The 27,221-nt window shown below is 40.6% G+C and overlaps 1 protein-coding gene across 1 annotated transcript; it reads left to right on the forward strand.

Annotated features, from left to right (window-relative positions):
* The first annotated feature begins 251 nt into the window (after positions 1-251).
* DPT (dermatopontin) lies at positions 252-26,857 on the forward strand. Its single transcript, XM_054628224.2, has 4 exons — positions 252-550; positions 11,467-11,592; positions 21,071-21,178; positions 26,791-26,857. Exons 1-4 carry the CDS (start codon positions 252-254, stop codon positions 26,855-26,857), a joined length of 600 nt encoding a protein of 199 aa, XP_054484199.1.
* Positions 26,858-27,221: the final 364 nt, after the last annotated feature.

Raw genomic sequence — 27,221 nt, forward strand, 5'->3', positions numbered from 1 at the left:
CTGCAGTGAAGGATCACAGATGGTTTGCGGTGGTGGGAAGACCCTGCTCTTAGGGACTGAAGTCTTACTGTACTTGCAGAATTCCACCTTAAAAGTAATTGGACATCTCTGTAGCTCAGAGGTTTGCTAAGCAATGACACACTGCACTTGGATTTGGAAACATAACATCTGGAAGCCAAATGTTAGAGGCAATATAAAAGGGCCAGCTCCACAAACCAGAGGGGCACTTCTAAGTCAGGAACATCTTCAGGATGGACATTTTCCTTGTCTGTGTGTTCCTGCCTCTGGTGACTGTGGCATGGGGCCAGTACAGTGACTATTATTATGGTCCCTATAATTATGGAGATAATGATGAATGGGTCAATGTGTACCGGCAAAGTTTCAACTTTCAGTGCCCTCATGGGCAGGTGATCGTGGCCGTCAGAAGTGTCTTCAGCAAGAAGGAAGGCTCTGACAGACTGTGGAACTATGCCTGCATGCCAGCATCCCAGAGCCTCGGTGAGCCGACAGAGTGCTGGTGGGAAGAGATCAACAGGGCGGGAACCGAATGGTAGGATAACCCCAGCCATCCCTGAAGGGCACAGCCCTGACAACCCCTGTGGAATGTGGGTCCTAATACTTTGGTCAGAGCAATGCAAATGCATATGAATGCCATGATAACCAGCAGGTTTTGCTGCCTTAAGACTCTTTAATCACAATGCATTAGAGCTGATCAGCATCACATTTGTCTTCTCTGTAGCAGTTTCTTGCTGGAGGGTGTCAGTGTCCTTCGGTCACTCACAACCTCAGCTGTGAAGTGGTTTGGTGTTGCTATTGTTTCAATGATGAGGAAAATGAGGCAAGCACCTACGGTGAGGAGAGCATAAAGTCCTTCTTGAAAAGTCACATTGAATCAGTGACTAAACTGGGAAACAAATTGCAAAACTCCTCACTTCATCCTCACACTCTGATCACTAGGAAAAATAATCTTTGTATTGCACTGGCTCTTTGCTTTGTGTTTTTGTTGCTAAGCTTTTTGGCTTAAGCATAAACCAATGCAGTTTTCTAGTTGTGCTGTTATTACAGAAGCCAAAAATCCACATTAACAAGGGATGACAGAGGCACATATATCTGCATGGTGATAGCAGAAGATCATGTTAATTCCCTAATAGCATCAGTTTGCTTAGCTAGACATTTTCCATTAACCTTGGAGGCACGGGTCATCACATAATGTGGAGACAATAATTTCTGGAAATATGTATAGCATTTAATATTTGGGCAGAATACCCATTATTTAATTATTTTCTGGGGTTTTTAATGAAATGGGAAACAGAGTATTGGACAACTCTGGGATGGAAATATTCTTTGGACAGAATGAAATGCATGCAGGAATGAGTATTTTCAAATATTTGAAATGGTTTTGTCCCAGAAATTGCAATGTGATTTTTTGGATTTTTTAATATGGGAATAGGTTAGCAATGAAATATGAAGTTTCTGCTTTTTAAATGATTCAAAATTTTGTTTTGAATTAATCATACTCTTTCATTTACCATGTGACACATGCCTATGGCTGATGCAATTGCTAAGGGAAAAAACAGTTGACCCTATGTTTAACTTTGAAATAAGAATTGAAAAAAAGGGTGAGAGCTGCAAAACAGGCAGAAAGAACACATTGTGATAATCCTGGACAACTTCTTCATTTTTAATATACTTATGCAATTTCTATGTATTGCATAATAATTTTGAATTAGACATTTCTTTCTGTTCAAAATAAACTTATTTTTTAACTTTCTAAAACTCCGTGGCAGCAATTGCTCAAGTTCACTTCTCACAAACAGGATAGTGTATAAGTCTATACAGAACATTTTCGTCTGCTATGTATCCATTCATCACTGCGCTCGGTATGCTCAGCATGACTACATCCACGGTGTATTATCTGAATCTTTTTTCCTTTACCTCTTAAAAAAATCTTTTCACTTTGTCCTCTTTGTTGCCTACTTTTTTTTTTTCCTATAGCAAACCCTTTATTTTCTCTGTATTTCTTTTTCAACCCCTTTTTAATTGTTTATCTCAGTTTCTCTCCCTTTACTAGTTTTTGGAGTTATTTTAGTAATTGTTCACTAGCTTACCTTTGCAGTCCAACATCCTTACATTTCTCTGCCTACTCTGCATAGACCTTCCTTCCTTCCTTCCTTCCTTCCTTCCTTCCTTCCTTCCTTCCTTCCTTCCTTCCTTCCTTCCTTCCTTCCTTCCTTCCTTCCTTCCTTCCTTCCTTCCTTCCTTCCTTCCTTCCTTCCTTCCTTCCTTCCTTCCTTCCTTCCTTCCTTCCTTCCTTCCTTCCTTCCTTCCTTCCTTCCTTCCTTCCTTCCTTCCTTCCTTCCTTCCTTCCTTCCTTCCTTCCTTCCTTCCTTCCTTCCTTCCTTCCTTCCTTCCTTCCTTCCTTCCTTCCTTCCTTCCTTCCTTCCTTCCTTCCTTCCTTCCTTCCTTCCTTCCTTCCTTCCTTCCCTCCTTCCCTCCCTCCCTCCCTCCCCATTTTGCAAAGGTGAAATTGTGCTCGTAGTTACTTGGGCCATTTCCATAAATGCTGGTTGGATTCTGCAGTTTTCAATTTTCCACCCCCAGGGCTGAGCTAGTTCTATCAACAGTGCTTCATGGAGAGAGGCTTGCAGCATGGAAGCACATCCCTGGTAATGCCAACACTGCTGCCCAAGAGCCCAGTGACTGGAGTGAAAGTGTAGGCCAGTGTAGCCTCAAATTAGTGTGATGGCACAGATACATCCTGAGGAAGGTTTGAGAATCCTGCCTTCTCTCTTGGCATTCTTACTTCTCATAGGTGTCCCTCTTCTCTCTCTCTTCCCCATCCACCTCACTGCTATTTGAAGCCATCCCCAATTCTAAAAAGATTAATGCAATAATCAAGTGGGATCCCAAATATGAGTCACCATATGTACCAACAGCTCCTGTTTGGCCAACTCTCTTCCCTGCTGATCTCCCAACAAACCAATCTGTTGGTGAGCAATATGTCATTCTCAGCTCAGCTGACACAGCACTCTGCTGGACTTGCTAGTACATTTTCCCATCCTTGTAGGATGGACTAAAATATTCCTTCTTCAGCTCTGTCTCACAGACTATTTTGTCTCACCTTGCACACCACATCCAGTGATGCTCAACTGCTTGTACCACCAGTAACTACAAGTCTGCCAAGTTTTTGCTAAAATTTTGCAGAATCAATTAGGTCTGAAAAGACTTGAAATCATTGAGTCCAACCTATGACTGAACACTACCAGGTCAACTGAGTGTAAACATCTGGTCTGTCCTTATACACTTCCAGGGATGGTGAACTCCACCACCTGTCCAAGCTGTGGGCTGCCAGCTTTTTCAGGAGTATGCTGTGGGAGCCAGTGTCAAAGGCTGCTACTCTGCTGCAATTGAGGCTTTTTATTCTTTTCCCTACCTTCACTGAGCAATGAGAACAAGCTCGCTGAATCTTTTGTAAAATCCTTTTTACTTAATAATAGGTAGCAGCTATGCCTTTCTCTCACTCACACACCTTCATCCATGCTTTTGCTTTCAGGCTGAACATGTCTCCATTCTTCTAGTTCTCCTCTGGAGGTTTTGTATTCCAACAGTCCTAAGCAAGCACTGATCATACCTGCAGCTCTTCTCTGAGTTCCCTCTGGTTTCTCAGCCAGAACTCTAGTCAGGAAATCTAGTCTGGCAGAAACACCAAATTCAAATAACCCTTGACATATTATGCTTATGGCATTTCAAATTTCAAATGGTGATTTTCAAATTACCATTCCTGACTGCTGCAAAGCTGCACAATAGAGACAAACTCAAGAGAGGTTTCTTTAGAAAAGACAGTAAACAAAAACAAGCTTAGGAGAGAAAATGACGAGGGAATATAAAAGAGAAGAAAGAGTTTCCAATTCATAATTTTCTTTGGCCTTCAGTATTTGGGACAAAATGACAGAAATGGATAGTGGGACCATAGGGATAAGAGAGTTGGGAGCAAGAGGGAACCACTGGCAGAGCTTCCTGGTAAATTTACTTCTTTCACTAACACTAGGGATTATACAGATTTAGATAATGAAACCATAAAACTTACAATCTTTCAAATATGAAAAAACTATCCAACAGAAAGAGGACAATGACACAGATCCACATTAGGCATCTAATGCTTAATAATGCTTAGTTTATGGCCTTTGCCTTCTTCCAGGGTCAATGGAGAGAACAGGCAGAGTACTCTCTGGGGCACCCCATCTCTTTCACAAGCAGACTCATGAAGACCAATCCCTTCTAACCTCTACCGAGAATTACCTAGTGGCATTTCAGAATATATCTAACTACGGTGCTTCACTGCATAAATGCATCCCTGAAGTTAATCATATATATTCATGCACTTCTGAAGAGATTATGTGCATTTGTGCTTTGCTGAACGGACAGAAGAAGCCTGTGAACCTGTTAGAAGACTCAAAGGGGAAATTGTGGCAATAGATTGGATCAGATGATCAGGAATGCCTTCTCAGCCTCATTAATCTCTGAATATTTTTAAAGTTAAGTACATGTGCAAAGACTTTGTTGAATCTGTTTTAACACCTTACTTCTTCAGAGTAAGGTTAACTATCTGCTAACCAAGATGATATTCAAAAGAGAGACAGCAACTGGGAGCAAGAACCAGTTCCTGGATAATTTGGAAATCCTCATGTCTGGAGTAGGGAAAAGTCTCCAGAGCATGCCCTGATTCTGCAGTCTTTCTACTGCAGAAGTCCTCGAGTCCTTCTATTCCTTCTAATTTTTATGCTGCAGCTTCTCAAAGAATCCTATCTTTTCAGGGTGCACAAATTTTATGTTCTTATCTCCATTTGTACTATAGAAATTTTGACCTTGTTTCAATATTTCACCACCTAAGGTCTGAATGACTGAGGGTGAGACTGTTCTTCACTGGTTTGTTGAATACTACAGAGTTGTCTCTACAGACAAGTCTCTGAACAAGGGTTTTAATAAAAGCTATTTTTCTTGCCGAAAACTATCATACCAAAAGACAGGGTTCACACAAACAAAGGAACAAAAGCTTGCAAGTGAAGACAAACAGCTCTTCCCTCCAGTAAAATAAGTTTGGTTTACCCCACATGATACAAATGAAACCATGCCATATCCTCATTATACTCCCAGTTAGCTGTAAAGCAAAAAGGAGAAGGATTTCCAGCCAAGAGCTATTTACTCCATGTTTATTGCCTCTTTTCCTTGTTTAGACATCTGAGAAAGTGTTTAGATGGGACTTGGAAAAAACAGATATATAGATTCTCTCTCTCCACTCCCTTTCTCTCCCTCCTTTGCCCACAAACTAGGTGCAAAGACAGACTACTGAGCAAAGGATCCTCCTGTTCAGGTTCTGGCAGCACACCTTGGTATATCAGTAGGAACTATTTTTGTTCCCAATCTCCAACCAGTCCCCAATTTCAGATCTGAGGCTGTATTATATTACCCAAACCCAATAATCCAGCTGCTCTTTGAAAATGTTCCCATTTGTGCTATCTACACAAGCAAGTTAATTTTCTTCAGAGCCCTAAGTTTATGTTAATGGACTAGTGCTTCAAGTCCATTTAGCACAGCTGCAATGGACTGAGTCCAGAGGGAGCATCTGAGGAGAAGAGGAATGTTTCTGTAGAAAAGGAGGCCTCGTCAGCTACTGTCAAGAAGAAATCACCAGAGTGAAAAGGGCCTTGCCTTCTATTGGAATTAAATACATCACACTGCAACAGCCTTCCCTTGGTCAGAGAGAAAACAATAAGTCATAAATGCCCCCTGAATGAAAAAAAATATTGCTGAAGATATTATTACAGGGGCTGCCTTTGGCATGTGGTATAACAACGTCTCAGCACACCACAACAGATAGGGAACACTCCTTGAAAAATTGGCTTCTGGAGACTGATGTGGCCTAATCAAACACATAAAAGTTGTTCCCTCTGTCTGGGTACCAGAGTTGCAAGTGTCCTGAGCTTGCCCTCAACCTATTATGTCTGCCCATTCACCTGTAACAGACTGACCATTGAATTAGCTCTCATCACACAATTAATCCAATTACACAGAGGGAGGACATACCACCAAGATAACTCAGGAGAGCAGTATAGGGCCTCTCCTCCACAGGGACATGGAATGACACTCTCATGTTACTCTGTTATTAGGAACAAATCACCCTCAATGCAGCATGATCTGGTGCCCACTGAGCTGTGTGTCAGCCTCTGCATGGCTCTAGAGGGCTTCAGGGAGCATAATCCCAGTCAGTGCAGCAGGAATTCAGTGCATTCTCTAACAGCACTACTTCCTGCAGCTTAACTTGGGCTTCCCTCAGCAGATTTGTAATGAACAGGCTTCCTCTTTGGGTTCTCATCCTCAGGATAACATGGTGCTGATGTAGCTGAGGAACAGGGGGCCTCAGAGGGAGGTTTCCCACACAGCACCAGCATTAGGTGGGGCACAACACTCTGGGGCTTTATGTAGCAAAGAGCAAAATTAAGGTGGAGGCGTAAGTCTGAAGTGTCACCAAAACTGATTCCATTACTCAAAACAATTCTATTTTTGTAAGCAGTGTTTGTATTCAGTCTGTTGAGCCAATGAGGAACACGCTTGGCTGCCGAGATTATTACTGATGTTCACACATAGCATGGCACAATTTAAGAGGAACTATAGGGTGAAACAGGTAATGCACGGATCCAAAATTCACATATGCATTTTGGGTGGGTTTGTTTCACACCAGCTCTTTTTTGGTCTCACAGATGAAAGCTCACTAGTGAAGAACAAAAGCAGTTCTGACCTGAACTAAATCTGTAACATGGATGCATGCTTTGATTGCATGCCATGACAGAGCTCAGCTGTACAACACTCATTAACCAGTTCAGAAGAATATTTGGCAGAGGAGAGGTTTATCACAGGAATCACAGCAGGCCAGGAATGTCTCAGATACCATATCCCTGTTGCTACACAGAAGTCCTCCCAGAATAAGACTTTCTATGGAATGCTGCAGACATTTCCCACACCTGTACCCAAGGCAAGGGCAATTTCCCATCCAAGAGCACCTGATCTTTGCCACCAATCTTCTCACTCCCCCCCACCAACCAGCTCGCCTCCTCTTCTCCCAGTACCAGATCCAAAAGACAACTCTTCACACTTGGCAACTTGAGCCAACTAGAAAAAGAAAACCTACCCACTGCCAAGTTTAATCCCACACAGTCCCAGCCAGTTTCTCACGTTCTTCTGCATTCACCTTCTAAGAGGCATTTTCTTCTCTTCTTAGCAATGTCAAGATTTCAGGGGTGAGGAGAACCCGGTAAGATTAATTCTGAATACTCAACTATCCTTTATAGTAAAAGTGCTAAAGAGTGGGTCTTGTGAAAAAAATATTGACTTGGCTATAAATCCAAGTTCCTGAATCACTAGTTTCTACTCACCCTACTTACTTCAGGATTTGCTGTGATTCAAGAGTAGTGAATTCAACAGAGAAGGAAAAAAATCTGATATATTAAGTGTTGTTTTCAGATTAGTGCATAGAGCAACTGACTGAAAAGGTGTGTGAGGAGGGTTGTTTGTTTCCCTTGAAGAATTACTTTCTTCTTGTAGGAAAGTGGTCAGCTGGGAAAAAAAAAGGGAAGGAAATATGTTATATGACCTCACAAATAAGCACTCCAAGTTCTGAGAGCATCTCTTCATTTTTGAAGGAGTGTCTGGATTTTACTTGAAAGCTAGAAAGATTACAGCAAATAATCTTACATTATCTCAAAGCTAAAGAAAAGTACTTCAACATCACTATTATCTTTTGGTTTTGTTAAACCAAATACTGAGCTCGAATAAAAGATTACAGGACCTTGTGTATGAGACAGAAACAGAGAGAATCGAATATGGCCTTTAATATGTATTTCAAATTTTACTTTGAATTACATTAAAACAAAAATGCAATTTAATTATAAAACATTACTTACGTCCAGGTACACTTTTCATCTAGGAAACTAATTTTTAAGGCAACACCAATTATATTTTTTAATCAAACTTATCATGAGAAGATAGAATCAGAATAAAAAATAACCACACTTCCTAAAATCTGGTACTTAAATATGAGTGCATGTAAACATATGAGTGTTTTGCTAGCTAGGTTTGTTTCTCAATTCACTACAGAGAGAAGTCCATGAGTGACATCTCTTTCAAAATGAATCTTTCCATCGCATCTACTATATTAGTAGAAAATAATGTGTCCTGTGAGAAACAATGGCTCACTTTGAAAATTTAAAAAGGTTTATTAAACCTTGACAAAAATACAACAAAGGACTACATAAGGAAAAAGCTGCAGTACTGGGAACTGCCATCATAGATACCACATGGCCAGTTCATCTTCAAGATGGATGCCCAGTGTTTTATACCCCTGGGGGTTGCATCAGCCAGCTCTGGCTCCTCCCAAAGTCTGTCTGTCAGTTCTTCTTTGCCATTTATCGGTGGAGACTGCTTTCTTGTAACTTGATTGGAGATCAGGTGTTGCCATGCCACACCCCCTATGCACCAAGCTTTTCCATTCCCGGCTGCCCCATGCAAGGGGTGCGTGGCACAGCTTCTGTCCTAGACAACCCCGGCTGTCTGATGGTCTCAACACGGGAGGGGGGGAAGGGAACCATGGGGAGAACAGAGGACGTCTAAACTACTGTAACATAACTGTACATCACTAAAGCTTTTCTTAATATTTACACAATAGTTATCTTTTAATTGCGAGAGCCAATCATCTTATTACCGTCTATAATGAAATAATCTCCTTTTTAATGCCTTTATTAAAAGAGATCAGCTCAAGGTTGGGAGGCTCAACAGGTCTGCAGTCTCACTGTCGTGGTCTCCCAGGAATGGGCTTGGAGGAAGTGGAAAGTGCAGCTTTGTCCACTAGGGAACAAAGCTGAGGGTCCCGACACCGGGTTACAACTTTTGGGGTTGCCTCCCAGGGTCTAGGCTCTAGCCAGGGCCTCTTAGCTAGGGCAAGGGGCAAACAAAGGTGTCAGCATCTCTGCAGGCTCTGTACTTTGCTCCTCACGTCCAGACATCACTTTGATCTCTTAATTCTGTGTTGGCTCATTGTTTTTGGGGTCTTTTGGTAAATTTGGTGGGGATCGTCTCTCATTGCATTCTGGGTCTGAGGTTATCTGCATGTACTCCAATGTCTCTTCTTGCACTGTCCGAGAAGGGCCATCAACCTGGCTTTAGGCAGGGCGGTACTGATACATAAGGAGTAGTTAAGGAAAACGACTGGTGTTTACAATAACAGTTAGAACTCCACCCTGGCAGCAACTGGTCCAACCTGTACACTCTGCAAGCTTTTAAAAAAAATTGGCAGCTTTTTCTACTTATAACATATAACATGTCAGGAAAATAAAAACTTTAATAGGACAAAGGCAAAGAGTACAGGACTTCTCAGACTGAATGTCAACAGGTGGGAAGAGAAAAGAAGGAAGAACCTCCCACAAAGACAAGTCAGCAGGAATATCAGACGTTGATCTGATCAGTGAGGATGGGAAGTTGCAGGGCAGTGTTGAGCTTCTGAGAGGAAATGCCAAGGAAATGGAGAAATAAAGTCCTCCCAACATTGCACCTATGCAAAAGAGCTAAAAAATCTCCCAGGGGCATGAGGACTTGAGCAGTGCAAATGCAGATAGGAAGGGAGAGAGATGGAAGATGAGGCATAAATTTGTTGCTATTTTACACAGTTTAATGCTCATTTTGCAACAGGTAGAACCAACCCCTATACTGCTGTGTATCAACCATTCTTCCATCAGGATAACACCAATCATCTGCAGCTATCCAATATGTTTACTCAGAGTCTTAGCTGTATGTTCCTATGGCCTATGAGCCAAAAATCAGAACAACTTCCTATCAAACCCCTGCTGAAATCCTCTGAGTGAAAGCCAGAATGCCATACTTGGTGTGATACCATGGCAACTCAGAGTCCCCATCACAACTGAATTCTGAAGGTCCTTGAAAGAGTCTCACAAAGCACAACAAGTACTGTGGCCCCATCAGCATGGGAGATACAGGGACACAAACAAATGTAAATACTCTTGTCTGAACAACAGAACGAAGGGGAAGAGACAGAGAAGAGACCCTTCGGTTCAAAAATGGACGCTGAAAACTAGGCACGGAAATTCATCCCTGCACTGGTCAAAATTGATCAGTTTTTCAGATTTGCATACTTCAGCCTCACGCTGTCTTTGCAAGCACTAACACCCCTGTGCACAAGTGAATGACTTTCCAAACACTAAACTCCGCTAGATGATGTGTGTTCCCTTCTGGGTACTTCAGGTCTTTAGAATAAATTATGAGGTCATTAAATGAAACTAAGGGAGATTTTTGGTAATTGTTATACATACAGTTACTTCTGAAAGTGTCTTTCAGATAGATCATTGTAATTGATTTTAAGAAATCGCAGAGAAAGTTCGCTACAGGTTTTCCTTGATGAAAGGAAAAGAAAGAAAAGGAAAATTGATGGAAGAAACAGCATTCCTATAATTTTCAGGATAGGGAAACAGTGAGGCCAGGAGGGTGCTAGAGAGAATGAGCGCCAGATAGCTGAACCACTGACCTGTCTGTTTTCATGGGCTCCTTGTCTTTAGTCTCCAAGAAGCAAGGTATTCAAACTGATTACCACTTGAATTACTTTGGGTATCAGTGTTAAAGTGTTGAAGGGTGTGCAGACAGAGGCATGCATGCTTTGAGACCATGTCTATTCTGCCTGGAGGCAGTGATTCACAGGTATGATAGAATTATTGAGCACACAGAAAACATGAAGCAGCATATTTTTCTTTTGAAAATCCAGTCATAAACTTTGTGTGACTCTCAAAATTATGTAACATCTGAAACACAGTTTTCACTATGTGATTGCTATCAAATAATGATTTCATCATAAGCCAATGCTTTTAATAAATAATCCCTTCTCCTAGAGACATAGTTGTGAAAGCAAGCAATTAAAAAAGTTAATGAACTTCTTTTTACAAATAGCTTCTCAAGCTTTCAAGCTTTTTTTTTTTTTATTGTGGTAGAGAAGTAGTTGAAAAGATTAGTTCAATAAAACCCAAATCCTCAAATACCAACAGTCATAGACAAAAATACTAATGGACTATTTTGAAGTCAGTCTTATGATTTGTAAACAGTTGAGAATAATAACACCAGAAGAATCTTCTTTCCTGGTAAGCATACTAGAATGATTTAAATACTTTAGCCAGATTAAATAGTTTTAAGTGCAACATAAATGCTAAGACATTGGTTAACTACTGCTGCTTTCTTATAGAAAATTGTTACTCTATACACAGCAAGTGCAAACAGTGCTTCTCAGCACAAAGTCAAACCCTCAACTTGCACTCTATGTCAAAAATGCTGATGCTGTTTTGAGAAATGCTTGAAACTATCAAGGAATCTAATACCATGTTTTCCTTGTGTTCTCCTCTTTACCCTCATTATTAGGTATCAAACCTGCTCAAACAATGGGCTGGTGGCTGGTTTCCAGAGTCAGTATTTTCCATCAGTGCTGGACCGTGAATGGCAATTTTACTGCTGCCGCTATAGCCGGAGGTGCCCATATTCCTGCTGGTGAGTTCAAGCAGACACCAAACCTGTGATCTTCTTTCTCCCAACAATCCCTATCAATGCCTTTGGCTGCTTGACCTGTCAGAAACCGTGTCTGAAAAAGAGTTAACTGTGTTTTATGGAGCTAAGCATGTTATTTCCAGTCTGCCACAGGATTCTTAAGGATCCAAGGCTAAGGGAAAGAATAAGGGTGCAGTTACACTGAACAGCACAACGCAGTAGCTGGCCCTCAGTGAACAGGTCTAGGGATCAGCATCAGCCAAGCTGTGCTGGAAACCATGACAGAAGTCTCCAAAGTGGAGTGATATTTTCCTACTATAAATCCAGCATATTTACTGGAGTAGGAGCATCTCTGTGCTACACATTTGTGCAACAATGACTTACAAGACTGAACTTTTACCACTTACCCCAGAAAAAATATTAGTAGTGCATATGACTATGCTTTCTCTCTCAAAAATGTTTAAAGATCAAAGTCAAAATGAGCCACTGATCATAAACCCAGAAGAAAAACGTGGTCTCAGCAGAATATCACAAATAGTGCTGGCGACTTAATGGAGACTGTGAAAAAATGAGCTGCGAATCCCAAGCTTACCAGTTTCTCTAAAATGCACCACAGGTGTGGTTTCTCTAAATTAAAACCAAAGACAGCAGCAGATTTTGTAGAGGCAGCTTGTATTTCTCCTGTCCATTCTGTTCAAGAGAAGCCATCATTTTATGCTCCAGGGTTACATTCAGCTTAAATTTAGCTATTTTCAGCGATACAAAGAATAACCTGTCTACATTTAAGAAAAAAGTAAACCTGTGCTTGAACCTTTTTCCACACCTCAGTTTTGAAGGAGGCTTCCCATTGAGATACATACAAACTGTTTATGTGCCTGTTGGCTGGCTGGCTACCGGCCAAACACAACAGCACTGCCTTGCTTTTCATCCTTCAGTCTCCTTCCAGCCAGGTGGAAAATAAATGTTTTTATTATTATTATTTTTAATGCCTTTAAATTACAGGAACTGTGTAACAAAATCTTTGAACATTCTTCTGAACATTCTTCTGCCTCCTTTCCAGCAGACTTTGCCTGTGTATGTTCCCTATCTGGGGGCTTATTTACATACCTGCCCAGGCTCTTCCCTCTGAGGGAAACTCAGACTTTTAAGCAGTTCTTCCAATCTCTTGTACTCCTCTAATATTGCATACATTTTCAGAGAGACAACAGAAATCTGACATTTTTGTTATTGTTGACAGTTCTACTTCCCTCAGATGTTGTCTTGACAACTGAGAACAGCTTTGTCTCTGCTTTGCAAGTTGGCATTCAGAGTAAGGCAAATCCTAATGAAAATGTTTGAGGTTACTGGAGTCTTTGGTTTTCATCTCAGCTGTGTACAGACTCCTATACTGCCCTTCTATTTCCAACAGTGACAACACTCCATTTTTGAGCTTAGAAAGAAAGCCTTATGTAGTTGACCTGCAGTTCCATGCAGAAAAGGCAGCATTTCAAAAGCAGGTGAAGCGTTTTTCCCTCTTAGGAGGGTAGAAATCCTATGTACTCACATTCTTCTGGGAGGGGAGAGCTGTAAAACTGGTAGGAAGCTGTGTCACTGGCTGATAGGAAACTGTGTCACTGGCTTGTGAAAAGCTTCTGGTGCATAGTTTGTGATTATGGGTTCATTAAAAAAACATTCTGCCTCTATAGTTAGCAAGGTGTATGTATATAAGCTATTTCCACATACAGTTATCCAAATTAGGATGTTAGGGTCTGGAAGGACAGACAACTAGATGGGTTAAAATATAATGGTTTAACAGGCTCAGAGGGCAGTGGTTAAAGGTTGATACCCTGCCTGGGTGCCTGTCCTGCTTAATATCTCTATCAATGATCTTGAGGAGGCAACAGAGCACATGCTGGCCAAGTTTGCATATGATGCCAAACTGGGGGGTGCAGCTGACATGCTTGAGGGCAGGACTGACTGCCAGTTCAGTGGGATGTAAAGAAAACTGCTTCTTCTATGAGGATAGATTGCCTATTGACGGTCCTTGGAGGCTTTCAAGACTGAACCAAATAAAAGCTGAGCAGCCTGGTCTGACCCCGTGGTTGACCCTGTTTGGAGCAGAGAGCTGTCGCAGAGACTTCTTGAAGTCCTTTTCCACCAGAGCTATCCTGCAGTCCCACATAGAAGGACTTTTTTACTGGAGGACCCACACCACACAGATAAAGTCTCTCCTCCTCCAAAACAGCGGTCTCTTTTCTATCATCAGCTAGGAATGGTTTCTTTTCTGGTTTACTCTCTTTCCCTGCCTAGACGGTGTAGTAGTACTCTGGGCAAGTACTGGTAGTTGCCAACATGAACTTCACCAGGGGAGTGTGAAACCCCATACTTTGGACTCACTTTTACTCATAAAGTCACAGATGTGACTTGTCTGAGTTATTAAATTTCAGTGTACCGAAACCAAACTTCCTGTCCCCTAAGCCCAGGAGATCTCATTCACAACATAACTTTCCTTGGCATTTCCAAGTTATTGTCACAAGACTTTGCTCACACATCACACTTCTGGTCTGTATCTTGCAATAGTTAGCATGCACTTGACAGGAAGAATATGTTTTCCAAACAAACTGCAAATTAGTTCTGGGCTACCATGAGTAAGACCTCACATTGTATATGCATGTGAGACACAACAAAGATGTGTGTGTGTAGTGTATCATTATTTATTGCAGCTTCTGCCCCAAACGATAATAGTATTTGTTCTGTTCCAGGAACTCATTGTAAATAAAGTAACAGTGGAGAACTTCCAATCAACATGCTGCTGACTCCTATTTTTTGGTTGGAGAGGCTTATTTTCATGCAAAGGCATGAAACATACTACTTCATTAGTATATGAATATTACTGGAAAAGTAGTACCAGGAAAGTATGCAATGATGGTGGTACTTTGTGGATCATTAGACAGGAAAATCTATATTCAAAGAAAATCCACACTGCAGAATTTCTCAGCAGCCTTGACTTTTAATGTGTAATGTATCCTTAAGTATGAAACCAGATGTGGACAGAAATGCATTTTAAAGAAAACTGACAATATTGAGGTGTGACAAAACTGTTTCAAATTAGCTCTCACCTTGAGTATTTGATTCCTTCCTCTTCCACTTGTCTCCATACAGGCCTCTCTGGTACATATAAAAGCAGTAAACCAGCTGATCCTTATGTATGGTTTCTCTTGTCTCTTCTGCTTCAGGACTACATTCCTCCTGAAGTGAGATGACCCTACAATGAATAAAGACAGGTTTTCCTTATGTGCATGAGCCATGCAACAGAATTGTTAGAATTTGCCCTATTTTTTACACCTAGAATATCCCTGTGTTTTTTGACAACTGCTAGTATTTGTTGGGATACAAATTTATAACATCATCATGCTGACTGAAACCAATGCTTTGTCTTCACTTTACTTAATAAAATGACTGAAGTCAAATACATGTGGAAGGACTTTATTTGTTAGCATTTATATTCTTATCTTTGAACCCAGTAGTTCTGTTTCAGCTAGTCCTCTCACCATTAATTCCCAGCTTTCCTCTGCAGTAAGCTCATATTGAAAATAAATTTAATAATCTTTTCCAGTCTCATAGTTTTGCACTTACTTTCTAATTTTTTTTACAAGTACTTAGTTTCCCTCTTCATTATGACAAGACTTGTCATGGATTCTGCACATTTTTAACATACTGAAAATAATTAACATTCCTCACAGGAGGCAGAAAAACTCCCTTTACTTTACCTGGCTAGGGAATGCTACTGATTTGCACCACAAAGGAAGCAAATTTATCACAGATGCAGAGACAGTGTCACTAAGTGGTCCCATTAGAGCTCCAATTTTTCTCTTTGCCAGGAAACTAAAGCTTGACTCCATACTCTGAAAAGCAAACACATGTCACAGAGCAACCCCAAGTCTGCAGACTGTTTATGACTGTTTCCCTTCTTGAAACAACGAGCAGTTTAAATGCCAGAAGGTCTGTCTGGAGCTGTGGCTGTTCTCTGTCATGGTGACACTGTCCAGGCAACAATTACATTTCCCAAGAGTTATGGAGTTTAAAGCACTTATTTGTTTTCCTGACTCAACTTGCCACACAAGACACATTGTAAATGATGTGATCCTATGCAGGTTTCTCAAAGATAACCAGTAGCAGAGGTACAAATCCAAGAGGTGAACACCGAATAGATGTCATGGAAACATGTAGTTCTGGACAACCCAATTCCCCTCTCCTCCTTTTCCATTGTTAAAAAGGTATTTTACTGCTGGGGGAGGTTGATGATTTTTTTTTTAAATTTTTTTTTAGCTATTACCCATCAAATACAACCTTGAAGTTCAATTGGCAGGACCATCTTCCAGAGACATTTTAGGAGAAACACATTTGATCTGACATTGGAAATCTGGCCAAGTTATTTTGGACATATATTTCTTGAGGAGCAGGCACAAGTTGCCTTGAGCTCTCTGCTGCTGCTTGTACCTGCACTACACAAGCTCGTGCAGGCCTGGAAGAGCTCTGGTCCCACTGTGCCAGCCTCCGGCCTTGTGGCTCCTCAACCCTGGAAGGGTATGTGGCTTTCAGTGCAACACAGTGGGAACACAGCAGCAGTGATGTGTCTGTGTGAATCTATGGGCTCAGAGCCTGGAGCCTGAACTCAATCCCAAAACACATGACATGGCCACACAAGAGAGCCTCTCATCTCTAGAGGAGCTCCAGGACACCTCTAGTTCCCTGGCAGCTTGGCAATCTGGGATTTGTACTCAGAGCAGTTGCTGGAATTTCTGTAGACAGCTTACTAAGACCTTCTTTGGCTTTTCAGCTTAGGATGCATATTTTAAAGCAGATGACCTCTGTCTTCCACCTGGAGGAAGAGTTCAAATTGATTAAAGAGGCATATAATTCTGATGTTCATTGAATGTAACTTGCAGGCTTGTGGCTCTTGAACAAAATTTCTCCTTTAGGAAAGACATACTCTTGAAGCACTTGTAAACAACACCTGAAAGTAAGCCCATAAAGTAAGGAATGTCAGGAGACACTCCTTGTCCTCAAATGTCAGAAAGTTAATGTTAAAGCTTATGTCTTCCTCTTAAAATGAAACAGCTCTTTCTTTTGGCTGTGGCATTGTTTGAGGAAGAGTTCAGCCACAAAGAGGGGAATGAAGGTTAAAGAGAAGCCATTCATCTTGTTAGCATTGTAGTTGCACAAGAAGTGAACAGCGTAAGACATTCCAAAATCATGTACTTTTGATCAGGGAATAAGTATACTCCACAATTGGAGACAGAAACTGTTCTACCACTGACTATCTCTCATACTTTAAAAGACTAATTTCTTTTGTCTGCATGGCATCTGAAAGCCAGGCATACCCAGTTCTCATTTATTTCTTTAATCAGCAGGTTGTACATATTAAGGCTACCAGTGTGACGATCTTCTTATTGGCAAATAATGGACTCATGATAACTATTTCTGAAGTCAATTGTGAAAAGAGTGCCACAGATCACTGTAGATTAGTACAAAACTTTCTTCTCAGTGCTAAATGAGTAACTCTGTGTTTTCTATTAATCTCTACCATAGCAATTCTTCACCATGGAAAATAAACATACAGCTGTTTTCAGATTAAAATAAAAACAACAGTAACCCTGGTAAAGAATTAATGCCTTTTTTGAGTACATATCCTACCCTGAGCAAGATTTATATGATTATAGTGAAATACATCAGAAAAATGTAGGGATGGTTGGAGCAATGTAAAACACTGAAAAGATAAACCATTCCACATCAACACTATTCTAGGTAAAAATGCCATTATGAAAATACCTTTTTCTGTCAACTTTTCCTGCTCACAGGCCAAACTACATACACCCCTTATCATAAGATTTCCTTTCCCAGTTGTGAACACTGAATTCCCTTCTTTCTCCTCTCTCAACAATGTCACTGGTGCTTCAAGTCTCTTGTGCCCAAACATCATACACCTGGTACTATCCAGAAGTAGATTTGAAAAGCTGAACAAGAGTTCCTGTTTTCTGTATTTTCTTGCAAACAGATCATACAGACTGAAAAGACTACCACTTGTTAAAGGTCTCACATTACTCTTTTCTCCCCTACAAGTCCTTCCCCAAACTTAACACCTGTGTGTGTATCTGGGTTTGACAAACAATTCTACTAGATGCACCCTGCTGGCCCCTACCCCTCAGCCTTACAAATTACTCAGTGCCTAGAGACCACAATTGCTATAACACACATCTTCTCACAGCTGCTTTGCCAGCCTCTTTCCGGGGCCCCCTGTCACCTACCCCCTCAGGAACCACAGGCACCCTGGCTTGGTCATACAACACCCCAAACAGCAGCAGCAACTTTGGATACTTGGCAATTCCCAGGTTTCTCACTTCTCCTCTAGCCCAGTTCTGTTTTCTATGAGTTCAATGCCAGAAGTGCTTACAGGGCACTGTGAAGGTTACTATGGATGGCTATTCCCACCTGAAAAGCCCATGCGCTGGCAAATCCTCAGTAACTAAGGGGAAAAGTGTCTCACACTCATTTTGTCACTCCTCTTGGGTACAAACCATACATTGCCACACGTGGCTCACAAATGCTACCATGTCAGAAAATAAATTATGTGTCTGTAGGACCATGGTAGGCTGCTCACAAGTTGATATGCACTTGGTATTCATTAGTGACTAAAACATTTAACATTTTCAGTTAAGTACTTGATAATAAGGGTACAGACCAAGCTACAACAAAAACTGACAGAACCACTGTCCTGTGTCAGGCAGACCACTTTGGGAAGGCCCTCAATGGGTTCTTAAATGACCTTTCTCCCTTTCATGATGAGAAAACCACATACTGATTATCCCTATGCATTAAACACAAGGGCATCTCTAAGTGCAGACACATTTTGTGTAAATTACCCTCAGGATTCCAAAAATAGAGATAATAGAAAAGGAATGGGACATACCACAGAGCCCTGCTACATGGATGATCAATTGCATTTCCTTCTAAAGAACACGGTGCAAGCCAGACAACCTTGAAATGCATGGGCTTAGGGAAACAGTTTCAGAAATGAGTACAGCAATCATCAAAGAGAAATTAATTAGACAGACCACACAGACTCATGTGAACTTGAACGATGCTGTCATAGCACTATTTATAATTCTTCTCTTCAGAACAAAAGTAGCCCCTAAGCACCTGCCTATGAAACAAGACACACTTCCAGAGCAGCTCAAGTCCCCAAATAATTTATTTTTGGTGATTGCATAGATTTGCTTTTTGAACATTTCTTAGTGGAGGAGCCTTAAGAGGCTGCATGGTGATGTGGAGAAGTTAATACAGAGGGAGGGGAAGATGACAGCAGTCAGAAAGAAAAGAGAGGGAAGCTAAATGAAGACTCACACTGCACTTCAGAATAACACTGCATGCCTCTGCAAAAGGTCTGTGAGACCACAGCAATTCAAAAGTTTGTCATCAGATTTATTTTTTCAACTGAGAGGCCCACGAAAGAAGTTCAAAGAACTGACTCTCAGTTCTGTTTCTGAGTAGAGAAAAAAGCAGCTTTTTAACCTTGTGTGGTGCACAGTCTTATCTGCCCAGCACATACCACTGGTCAAGATTACAGAACATTTTCCTTGCTGAGTGCCAAATACAGATGTTCTGAAACACATTTGGTAGAACATATATAAACACATGTCTTAGAGGTTTCTCATAATAGTAGCTAAACAAAGTGTCAAAACCTGGAGTTGATGGGAGAATGCAAAATTAAATGCTGGTCCATAGCTGGTCTTCATTTTTAAAACCTTCTATGACCCTGAATTTTCTGAACATGCACAATCAGACACTCAGGCTTCAAATTAGTAAACTAAATATGGGCACTCTCCTTTGGCTGAGTGAGCAGTGTTCATGGTTTCTTCTCTTTCTCCTAGTCTGCATGACCTGTGAAATACTGCTGTTATTTCTTACCAATGGCAGAGCACCACAAGGGCTTTGCACATCTGTGTGTCCTTGGTCAGAACTCAGAGAACAGACACTGTGACCAGGCCTGACTTTCTGCTTTCCAAACACACTCTGAGATGGGTGTCCTTGTACTTTAATGTCAGAATCTGTGTGATGATTTTCATGGCCAAAGGAAAGGAAGCATGAGAACAAGATATATTCAAAGAAGTTGACTGATTAGACTTGAGGGTCTTATAAGGTCATGCTTGAGTTTCATATGCAGACACATTTTTCATTTGTTAAGGAAAAATGATTTATTAGGAATGATGTTCTAACTGAATGATCTTTCCCATTCAAAAGCTGAGCATGACCTGGAAAGCAACCTAATAGCCCAGAGTACCTCAGTTTTCAGGTAAACTTTCTGCTTCTGAGTTCTCCAGCAGTTATAGATTTGAGCTCCAAATACACCCAAAGCACCTAATAAAAGCTCAAACCCATCCCAAAAACTATATTCCTAGTGAGTAAAGTATTTAAGCCTGTGCTTAGACTCTACTGAGTTAACAAAATGTAAACATGCATGAGTGCTGGCTGGAATGTGCTTCAATCACCTTCAAGCATCATTCAAGTACTGCTGCTGGGCAGGATTAAGTCAGAAAAAGGTTGCCAGGATTTCTGTAAATGTGTCTTAACCCTGTTAGTCTCAACAGGAGCTGGGCTGTTTATTTCCACAGGTTCAGCATCTCCCTCATGGGGAACCTGATGCTTCTCTTTGCTGTTTCATAGTGAGGCTGACAACTCCAGTAGGAGCACCCATGTAAAATGGTGTAATACAGGGAGTGCCAGGCTTCCATTCAGACTTCAAATATAATGTTGACAGAAAGTACTGGTCAAGCTTCCAGCCCCTTCCTGAATCTGTTCATTATGTGTAAAATGAATTGCAGTATTACTTGCCTATTTCCCAGGGAAGCAGCAATCTTAATTTGGTTAATAATTGAATAAGCACTTTGAGGTCCTCAGATCAATTACACTGCACAAATACTGTTCAGGCCCATATTTTTACATTATAAATTGGGCACAGAGAGGAAAGAACAAAGAGTAATGGATTAATTGTTACATTCACTTAATACAATTCATACATGGATAAATGCTTAGTGTTGTCTTACTTGGCAACATTTACTGCGGTCTACAGCTGCAAACCAAAGAGTTTCACAAGAGGAAAATTTGCTGGAGCAAATCCCTGCAATAAAGACATAAGTAGTAGACAAGTTTTATCTTCTTGTTCAGATTGCTTTTATCCCAGAGCTGCAGATATATATACATATATTCCAATACTGCACTTTGCTCTTAACTGTTGTAAAGTTGCTGAATTTTATTCAAATAGCTACCTGAATTAGTGGCATAGAGGAGAAAGGCAGTCTCGTGAGACTGCATCTTGTAGTGCTGTTAAGAAACAAGAACTTTCAAAGACGCAGGAGAAATCTACTAATTGAATTGTAGTCATTCAACTGGACTCTTCTATAAGATGCCAAATTATATTATCTTCTTTTTCTTTAATGTAAAGGTTAACAACAGAATATCCAGGACACTATGGAGAAGATATGGACATGATGATGTACACTTACGACTATTACATCCGTGGGGCAACCACAACTTTCTCTGCTGTGCACAGGTTTGCTTTTCACATGTTTCATTAGAAACTTTAAAATGCCTGTCTTTTCTATTTCCCTCCAACAGAGCATGGCTACACACCATCTGCTGTGGTACTTAGCAAAGCACTAGGAATTCTGGGGACCAAAGTTCACAGTACATATGATTCATTGTCCAGAGTCGTGCATCAGGAGCAGAGCATGCTAATGGGGATCATTTGCCATGTCCATCTGAGCAGTGAAAAATACAGCAGTGGTAGGTTGGGCTGAATCTGACCTTCACCAAATGCAACAGATCTTCTGTATGCTTTCTCACCTACCTCTAGTTGGAGCATATTTCATTGAGCTCAGTAAAAACACCCTGTGCCTTCAGGGAATGAGGGACCTATTTTGGTCCACTTTTCTTTGCAGAGACGCAGGGAATCTGCCAGCATGCAAAGTTAATACCGTACAAACTGCGATGTGAATGCTTTAAACTGCCCAGTCTATTTCAACACAATTCTAACAGACTCCAGCCACTCCAGGAATTCAGGCTGTGCCATGCACCTTGATCCCTTTCCATAAAATGAGTTAACTACATTTTATTGATCAGTTCTGGTCATTTCTTGGCATTTGCTAGTCCTCTTGGGAGAGGCCCTATGGCTATTAAAGTTGTAGTCATGCAAATGGATTCACAATTGTTCTGTCCAGTTAAAAAGGAATGTTTCTCCCTTTTTACTATGCACAACTGCAAAGTTTTAAACTTTGGGTTTAACATAAATCCCACACTGTAGTCTGCCTAGGGCTACACAGATCCTAACAGAGCAGGTTTAAGAAGAGTATGAGCAGTCACTGAAACCTGATTGTGGGAGAGGGATCTTGATTCTTTTAAGCTGCCCTCTAATTCATCAATAGTGAGCTATTTCTTTGCTGATGTCCTTTGTTTGGCACTTCAGCCCAATATATTAAAGCCTTTGTTATCAAGCAGAATACAGACAGCAAGGTAAGGAGTGCTGCAATGCTCTGCCAAGATGGGCTACATGAGAAGGGGGAGAGAAGAGAGAAGTGGGAATTTAATGACATCAATATTTCAAGTGCTCTCTAATAACACTCAAAGCAGCCAAAGTGCTTTTGTCACTGTAATGTTCTCAGCTTGCCAAAGTTCACCATAGGGATCCCTCAACCTAAAATAAGGAGGCTTTTCCAGAATGACAACATGTTGTAAGACCGCTACAGGTCCATAACTATAATTTCCTGGCTAAAATACATTATCCTGTTCATTACCAAATGGAAGCTATGTCTGCAAATTCTTCCAACAAGTGGAAGAATAACTTTCATAGATACTTGACTCAATGGTATCTATTTATTGCTTTAGATAAAGAAATTACAAGGTCATAAGGGACAGCCCCGTTCTGAGCTTTTCATCTTAAATATTTCCCAGTGCTATCCTTAATCCTTGTTCCTCATGGTTGTGGCAGAGAGTAGGGGAAATAATGCAGACAGTGCATTCTTCTGCAGCTGGAATCCAGACTCCATCGCATGTGGATGTCTGGAATCCACAAAGACAGGCCTGGAAAGCAAAGCAGCCAAGGTAGCCTATGCCTCTGAGCAGATTGCTGTCTCTGGCTGCTAAAGGCAGCCTTCAGAAGAGGGTGGCAGTGGGGTGACTGGAGCAAAGGCAGCGTCATGAGAATGTACATTGGGAGTAAAGGTCCTCACAGGACCACAGTGCCTGGAAGAGGAAGAAGCCACCAGCACACCTTTGTCCTATCTCTGCTCTGGTGGCAGTCATACACCTGCAACATTAGCAGGTTGAAACTACAGAGAAAATATTTTACGAATTGCAAACTTGAAAAGTTTTCTGTACCAATGAACTTTCTGGTCCTCAGCTTTCAGAACAACCAGAAACCATTTGTGTTGCCAAGAGAATGAAGTGAAAAAAAAAATCTTGCTACACCAGTTCAGAATTCACATTCAGGCTGTAACACTCCTCCTGAGCAGGATGAATCACAAAAGTCAGCAAATTTGCCATCCTTAATGATTCTTTGCAGCTCATGAAGCAGAATAGGAGCAGGAAAAGGTCTTCTGATCTCAGCCTGCCTGGAGCATGCACATTTCCACTTGTTTTTGTGAACATTTTTTAATTCCTCTTTTCAAGCACATTAAACTTGTGTCCCTACTATTTAGTTCATATGGACAATGTTCTTGAGCTAACAAGAGGCAAGAAAAAGCCTCTGAACGTATTTCAGTTAAAACTTTCCCAATCACTTCAAACAGGTAGGTATTTTTAGACTTCTTCAATAAACTTGCAGAAATCATATCTTCCCTTCCTACTCTCTAAGACATTGCATCAGTGAGGCCACTGTTTATACAAGGATATTTGAGACAGCATGTGATGCTTGTGGCAAAGGACAAAGAAAGTTTAGAATGATGCTATCCCCACCAACGCTTCTGTAATCACTGTCTGTGAGTTTCCATGCCTGTGTAGCAGGAAAGAATGAAAGAGTTATTTTTGTAGTTATTATCAAAAGTTTTAACTGCTTGTTTGGGAAGAACAGACTTCAGATGTGGTTACTATTTACATTTTCCAGTCTCATTTTAAATGGGTCAAAAGGAGAAAACAACTGTCTATAAAGCAAGACAAAAGCAGCTGGAAAGAATTAGAAAAGGCCTGAAGTATCTCTGGGAGCCCATTCAGGAGTGTGGTGATAACACTGATGCAGACAGGATGACCTAAAGACATAAATAAGGGAACATTTGCAGGAAAGGGCAGTATCTGTATCAGACAGACTGATACAGTCAAATTTCAGAGAAGGATATGGGCTATCTGAAGAAGGCTGTAAACAACTGAAACTGCCCACATACACATGCACATTTCAAACCCTTGGCAAAATAGCTTCCAAAATTAAACCCACAAACCGAACAGCATAATACCTTCAGCCTGAGCTCTGAAACATGCCAGGTCATGATGGCATGACTTTCTGGTGGAGCATTGTTAGGTGGCTGTGATCTGGTTGGAACAGTCTCCTGGTCCAGAGAGCACTACTGGAACACTCACAACCCAACCTGCAGCAAGTACATTGGACAGGAAGGTGGGAATTACCAGGTGTTCTTGGAAAGAGCCACAGCTTGTCCTTTGCTATGTAGTATTAAAATAGCACATGAAGGCTGTCATAAGCTCGTTTCTTTTACAAAACTGTTCTCTGCTCCATTTGTTTGGGTCATCTGTATAGCCAGTTACTTCTTAACTGCTCAGACATCATCACTGAAAAACAAATCGACAGCCAGATACCCCAACAGTAAAGTATGTTTGAAATACCCAGACAAGCTGGATATCCACCAAGCTCAGCTGAGCTAAATTATAGGGTATTTAAGGTCCCTAATATGTTTCATATGACCAGTGAAAGAGGATTTTGTCAAACTCAATCTGAATAAGAATTCACAGAATTTTTTAACTTAATTGGAAACAGATTATTCAAAAATATTTGGAGATAAAAGAAATTTCTCTATACATCAAAAATTCAAATCTGACAGGACATGACAGCTGGAAAGCTAAAGAGACAGTTCAATATTGATTCCCAATGCCAAGGAAAATGCATTAATTTAGCAACTGGGAGGGGATGACACCTACTTACTGGTGTTAAGATCTGCAAAGGCAAGTTCAGATATATTCTGCAAAGGCAAGTTCAGATATATTCATAAGGCAATTCCTGATGGCATCTGCATCCCCATTGGTAAACTTTTAGGAGATCTACAAATTGAAACAGGCTGATAACTACCGAATTAAGCACACAACAGCAATAGTACAAAGTAATTGCCTGCATCCTGAGAAGCTGGGCATGTATGCTTGAATTCAAACACAAGTAAAAGGAGAAAAAATGGTAATATGCCATAAATGCATCAACCATGTACATATATGCTAGTGTCAGCAAATCCAAGCTGAAATGACAGCTTCAGAAATAATTCTGTTCCAGTATTTTAAAGCATAATATTAATTCAGGTGACTAAAATACATTTCTTTTAAAGAGCTTGACTTTTAATTTCACGTCCTATTTTAGAAAACCTACTTGATCTAAGATTTTGAGCTAAACGTCTCTCTGACAATGGGTGCTATCTTAGCAGACCTTAACTTTGACCGTATAATTCTGTTTTCCACAAAGATATCCTCTTTATTTTTTTATCTCTCTTGGTAACTTAGTGAACAAAAGAGTAATAACTGTCCTTGAAAAGCATGCACATTGACCAAATAATTTTAAGGTTCATTCTTAAAATAAACCTAAAAATGAATCTTGCATTTCATTAACCTTTGGTAACAATTTTACAAGGAAATTACAACTTAAAACATCTAGGAAAGATCTAAAGAAAACCAAAGCCAAACTATATAACTGTTGCATCATACTTGCTGATGAGCATGACACAGACCCAGTTCCAAATGACCCTCAGGATAAACTTGTAGCTTAGCAGCACAGTAAATTTCCAGTTAAAAAACCTCAGTTAACAAAAGCTGCAGTGAGACATTTTATACCTACAGGGTAGATACAAAATGTATACCTACAGGGCTTAATAGTCAAATTAGTCTTATTCCAGGACAGAGTCACCCAGTCAATGACACCATTTGAGCACAGTTAATACCAAAATCTGGGCTCAGGGGGTCTCAGCACATTCCCAAGAGGCAGCAGTCTGGCACCAGTTTGGTGGAGGGGTCTTAAAATGCAAACTCCTATTAAATCACTCATTACCAACATTACCCATCCTATGCCTCATCTTTAGGACATCATCACTATTAGCAGAATTCAAACTTTCAGAAACCTCTTGGAGGACTAGCCATTATCAATATAAATGACAACTGTCATCTGCAAGGATTGTAGTTTGGATCTAAATTCAAGTTAGTCAGTATCAAGCTGCTTAAATTCAACATTCTCTTCACAGCAGGACCGTATTTCATCCTCTGATCTCATGCTTATCTGTCAAAGGAAAATTTAATGCACAATAAGCTACAGAGGAAATTAAATTTGTAGCCTGTTGTGACTATTGGACACTAAATCACTGGCCTCCACTATTGAATCCCACTGCTCCAGTCAGGCTTCCTACTAACAGTTGTTAGGTTTCCTATCGCTCTCTTGAGAGAGAATACCAATCACAAACTGAGAAGAGCACAAACTCTCCTTAAATTCAAAAATGTTACTCTTCCTCACATGTGATTTGATCAAGGGTGAGAAATCAATATTTGCTGTATGGATAACTCCCCTCTTAGACATAGCTTAAAATCACCCAAGTACTATTCACCTTTTACACATTACTGAACAATGTATGACATGACAATAACTTTTGACAGAATTATCCTTTTCCTCTTGGTCACTGATTAAAAGTCAATTCAGGACTGATCACCATCAGGATTCATTGTCTTCAGAGACCTACTTATTCAGAGAGCTGATTTTCTTATCTTGTAAAGGAGTGTAAGGGAATTGTAACTATCACACATATTTAATGTTCTTTTGGGTCTTGAAAACACAGAGCACTCAGATGAAGGTCAATTAATGGCAGACGGATGTTTTTCTTGCCATACCAGTACCTGGTATAAAGTTACTGTTACTTGTATAGCATCTTGTGCAGTTCTGGCTCACTAACACCTCTCTGTTGTCTCTCTTTCATGCAGGGATCGTCAGTGGAAATTTATTGTCTGCAGGATGACAGACTATGACTGCCCATTTCAGAATGTTTAAAAGATTGAGTGCACTCCATTTGGAAATCTTGGGGACAGGCAGGGTGGGATAAAATTAGTGATTACAGGAGAAGATCGATTAGGCTCACAAAAATGTACCAAGACTCATCACCTGTCTGCTAAAGACGTAATTCTTTCCCTCTGGAGCTAATACGTAAATTGCCAACCAACATGCTTGCAACAGTGAATTCAGAGGATTCTTCATAGCTGCACTGACAGTTGTATCCCCCAATTAAATTTGCTTATGACATACATGTTTATGATACACAAATCTATGGCATATGCAGTTACCTTTCTTATATATACATGTAGCCATTCTAAACACATACAACTTCCTTTCACAAAGCAGCTCTATAGAAATGGCT

The sequence above is a fragment of the Agelaius phoeniceus genome, chromosome 2 (assembly GCF_051311805.1).
Source record: "Agelaius phoeniceus isolate bAgePho1 chromosome 2, bAgePho1.hap1, whole genome shotgun sequence".
Taxonomy (NCBI): Eukaryota; Metazoa; Chordata; class Aves; order Passeriformes; family Icteridae; genus Agelaius; species Agelaius phoeniceus.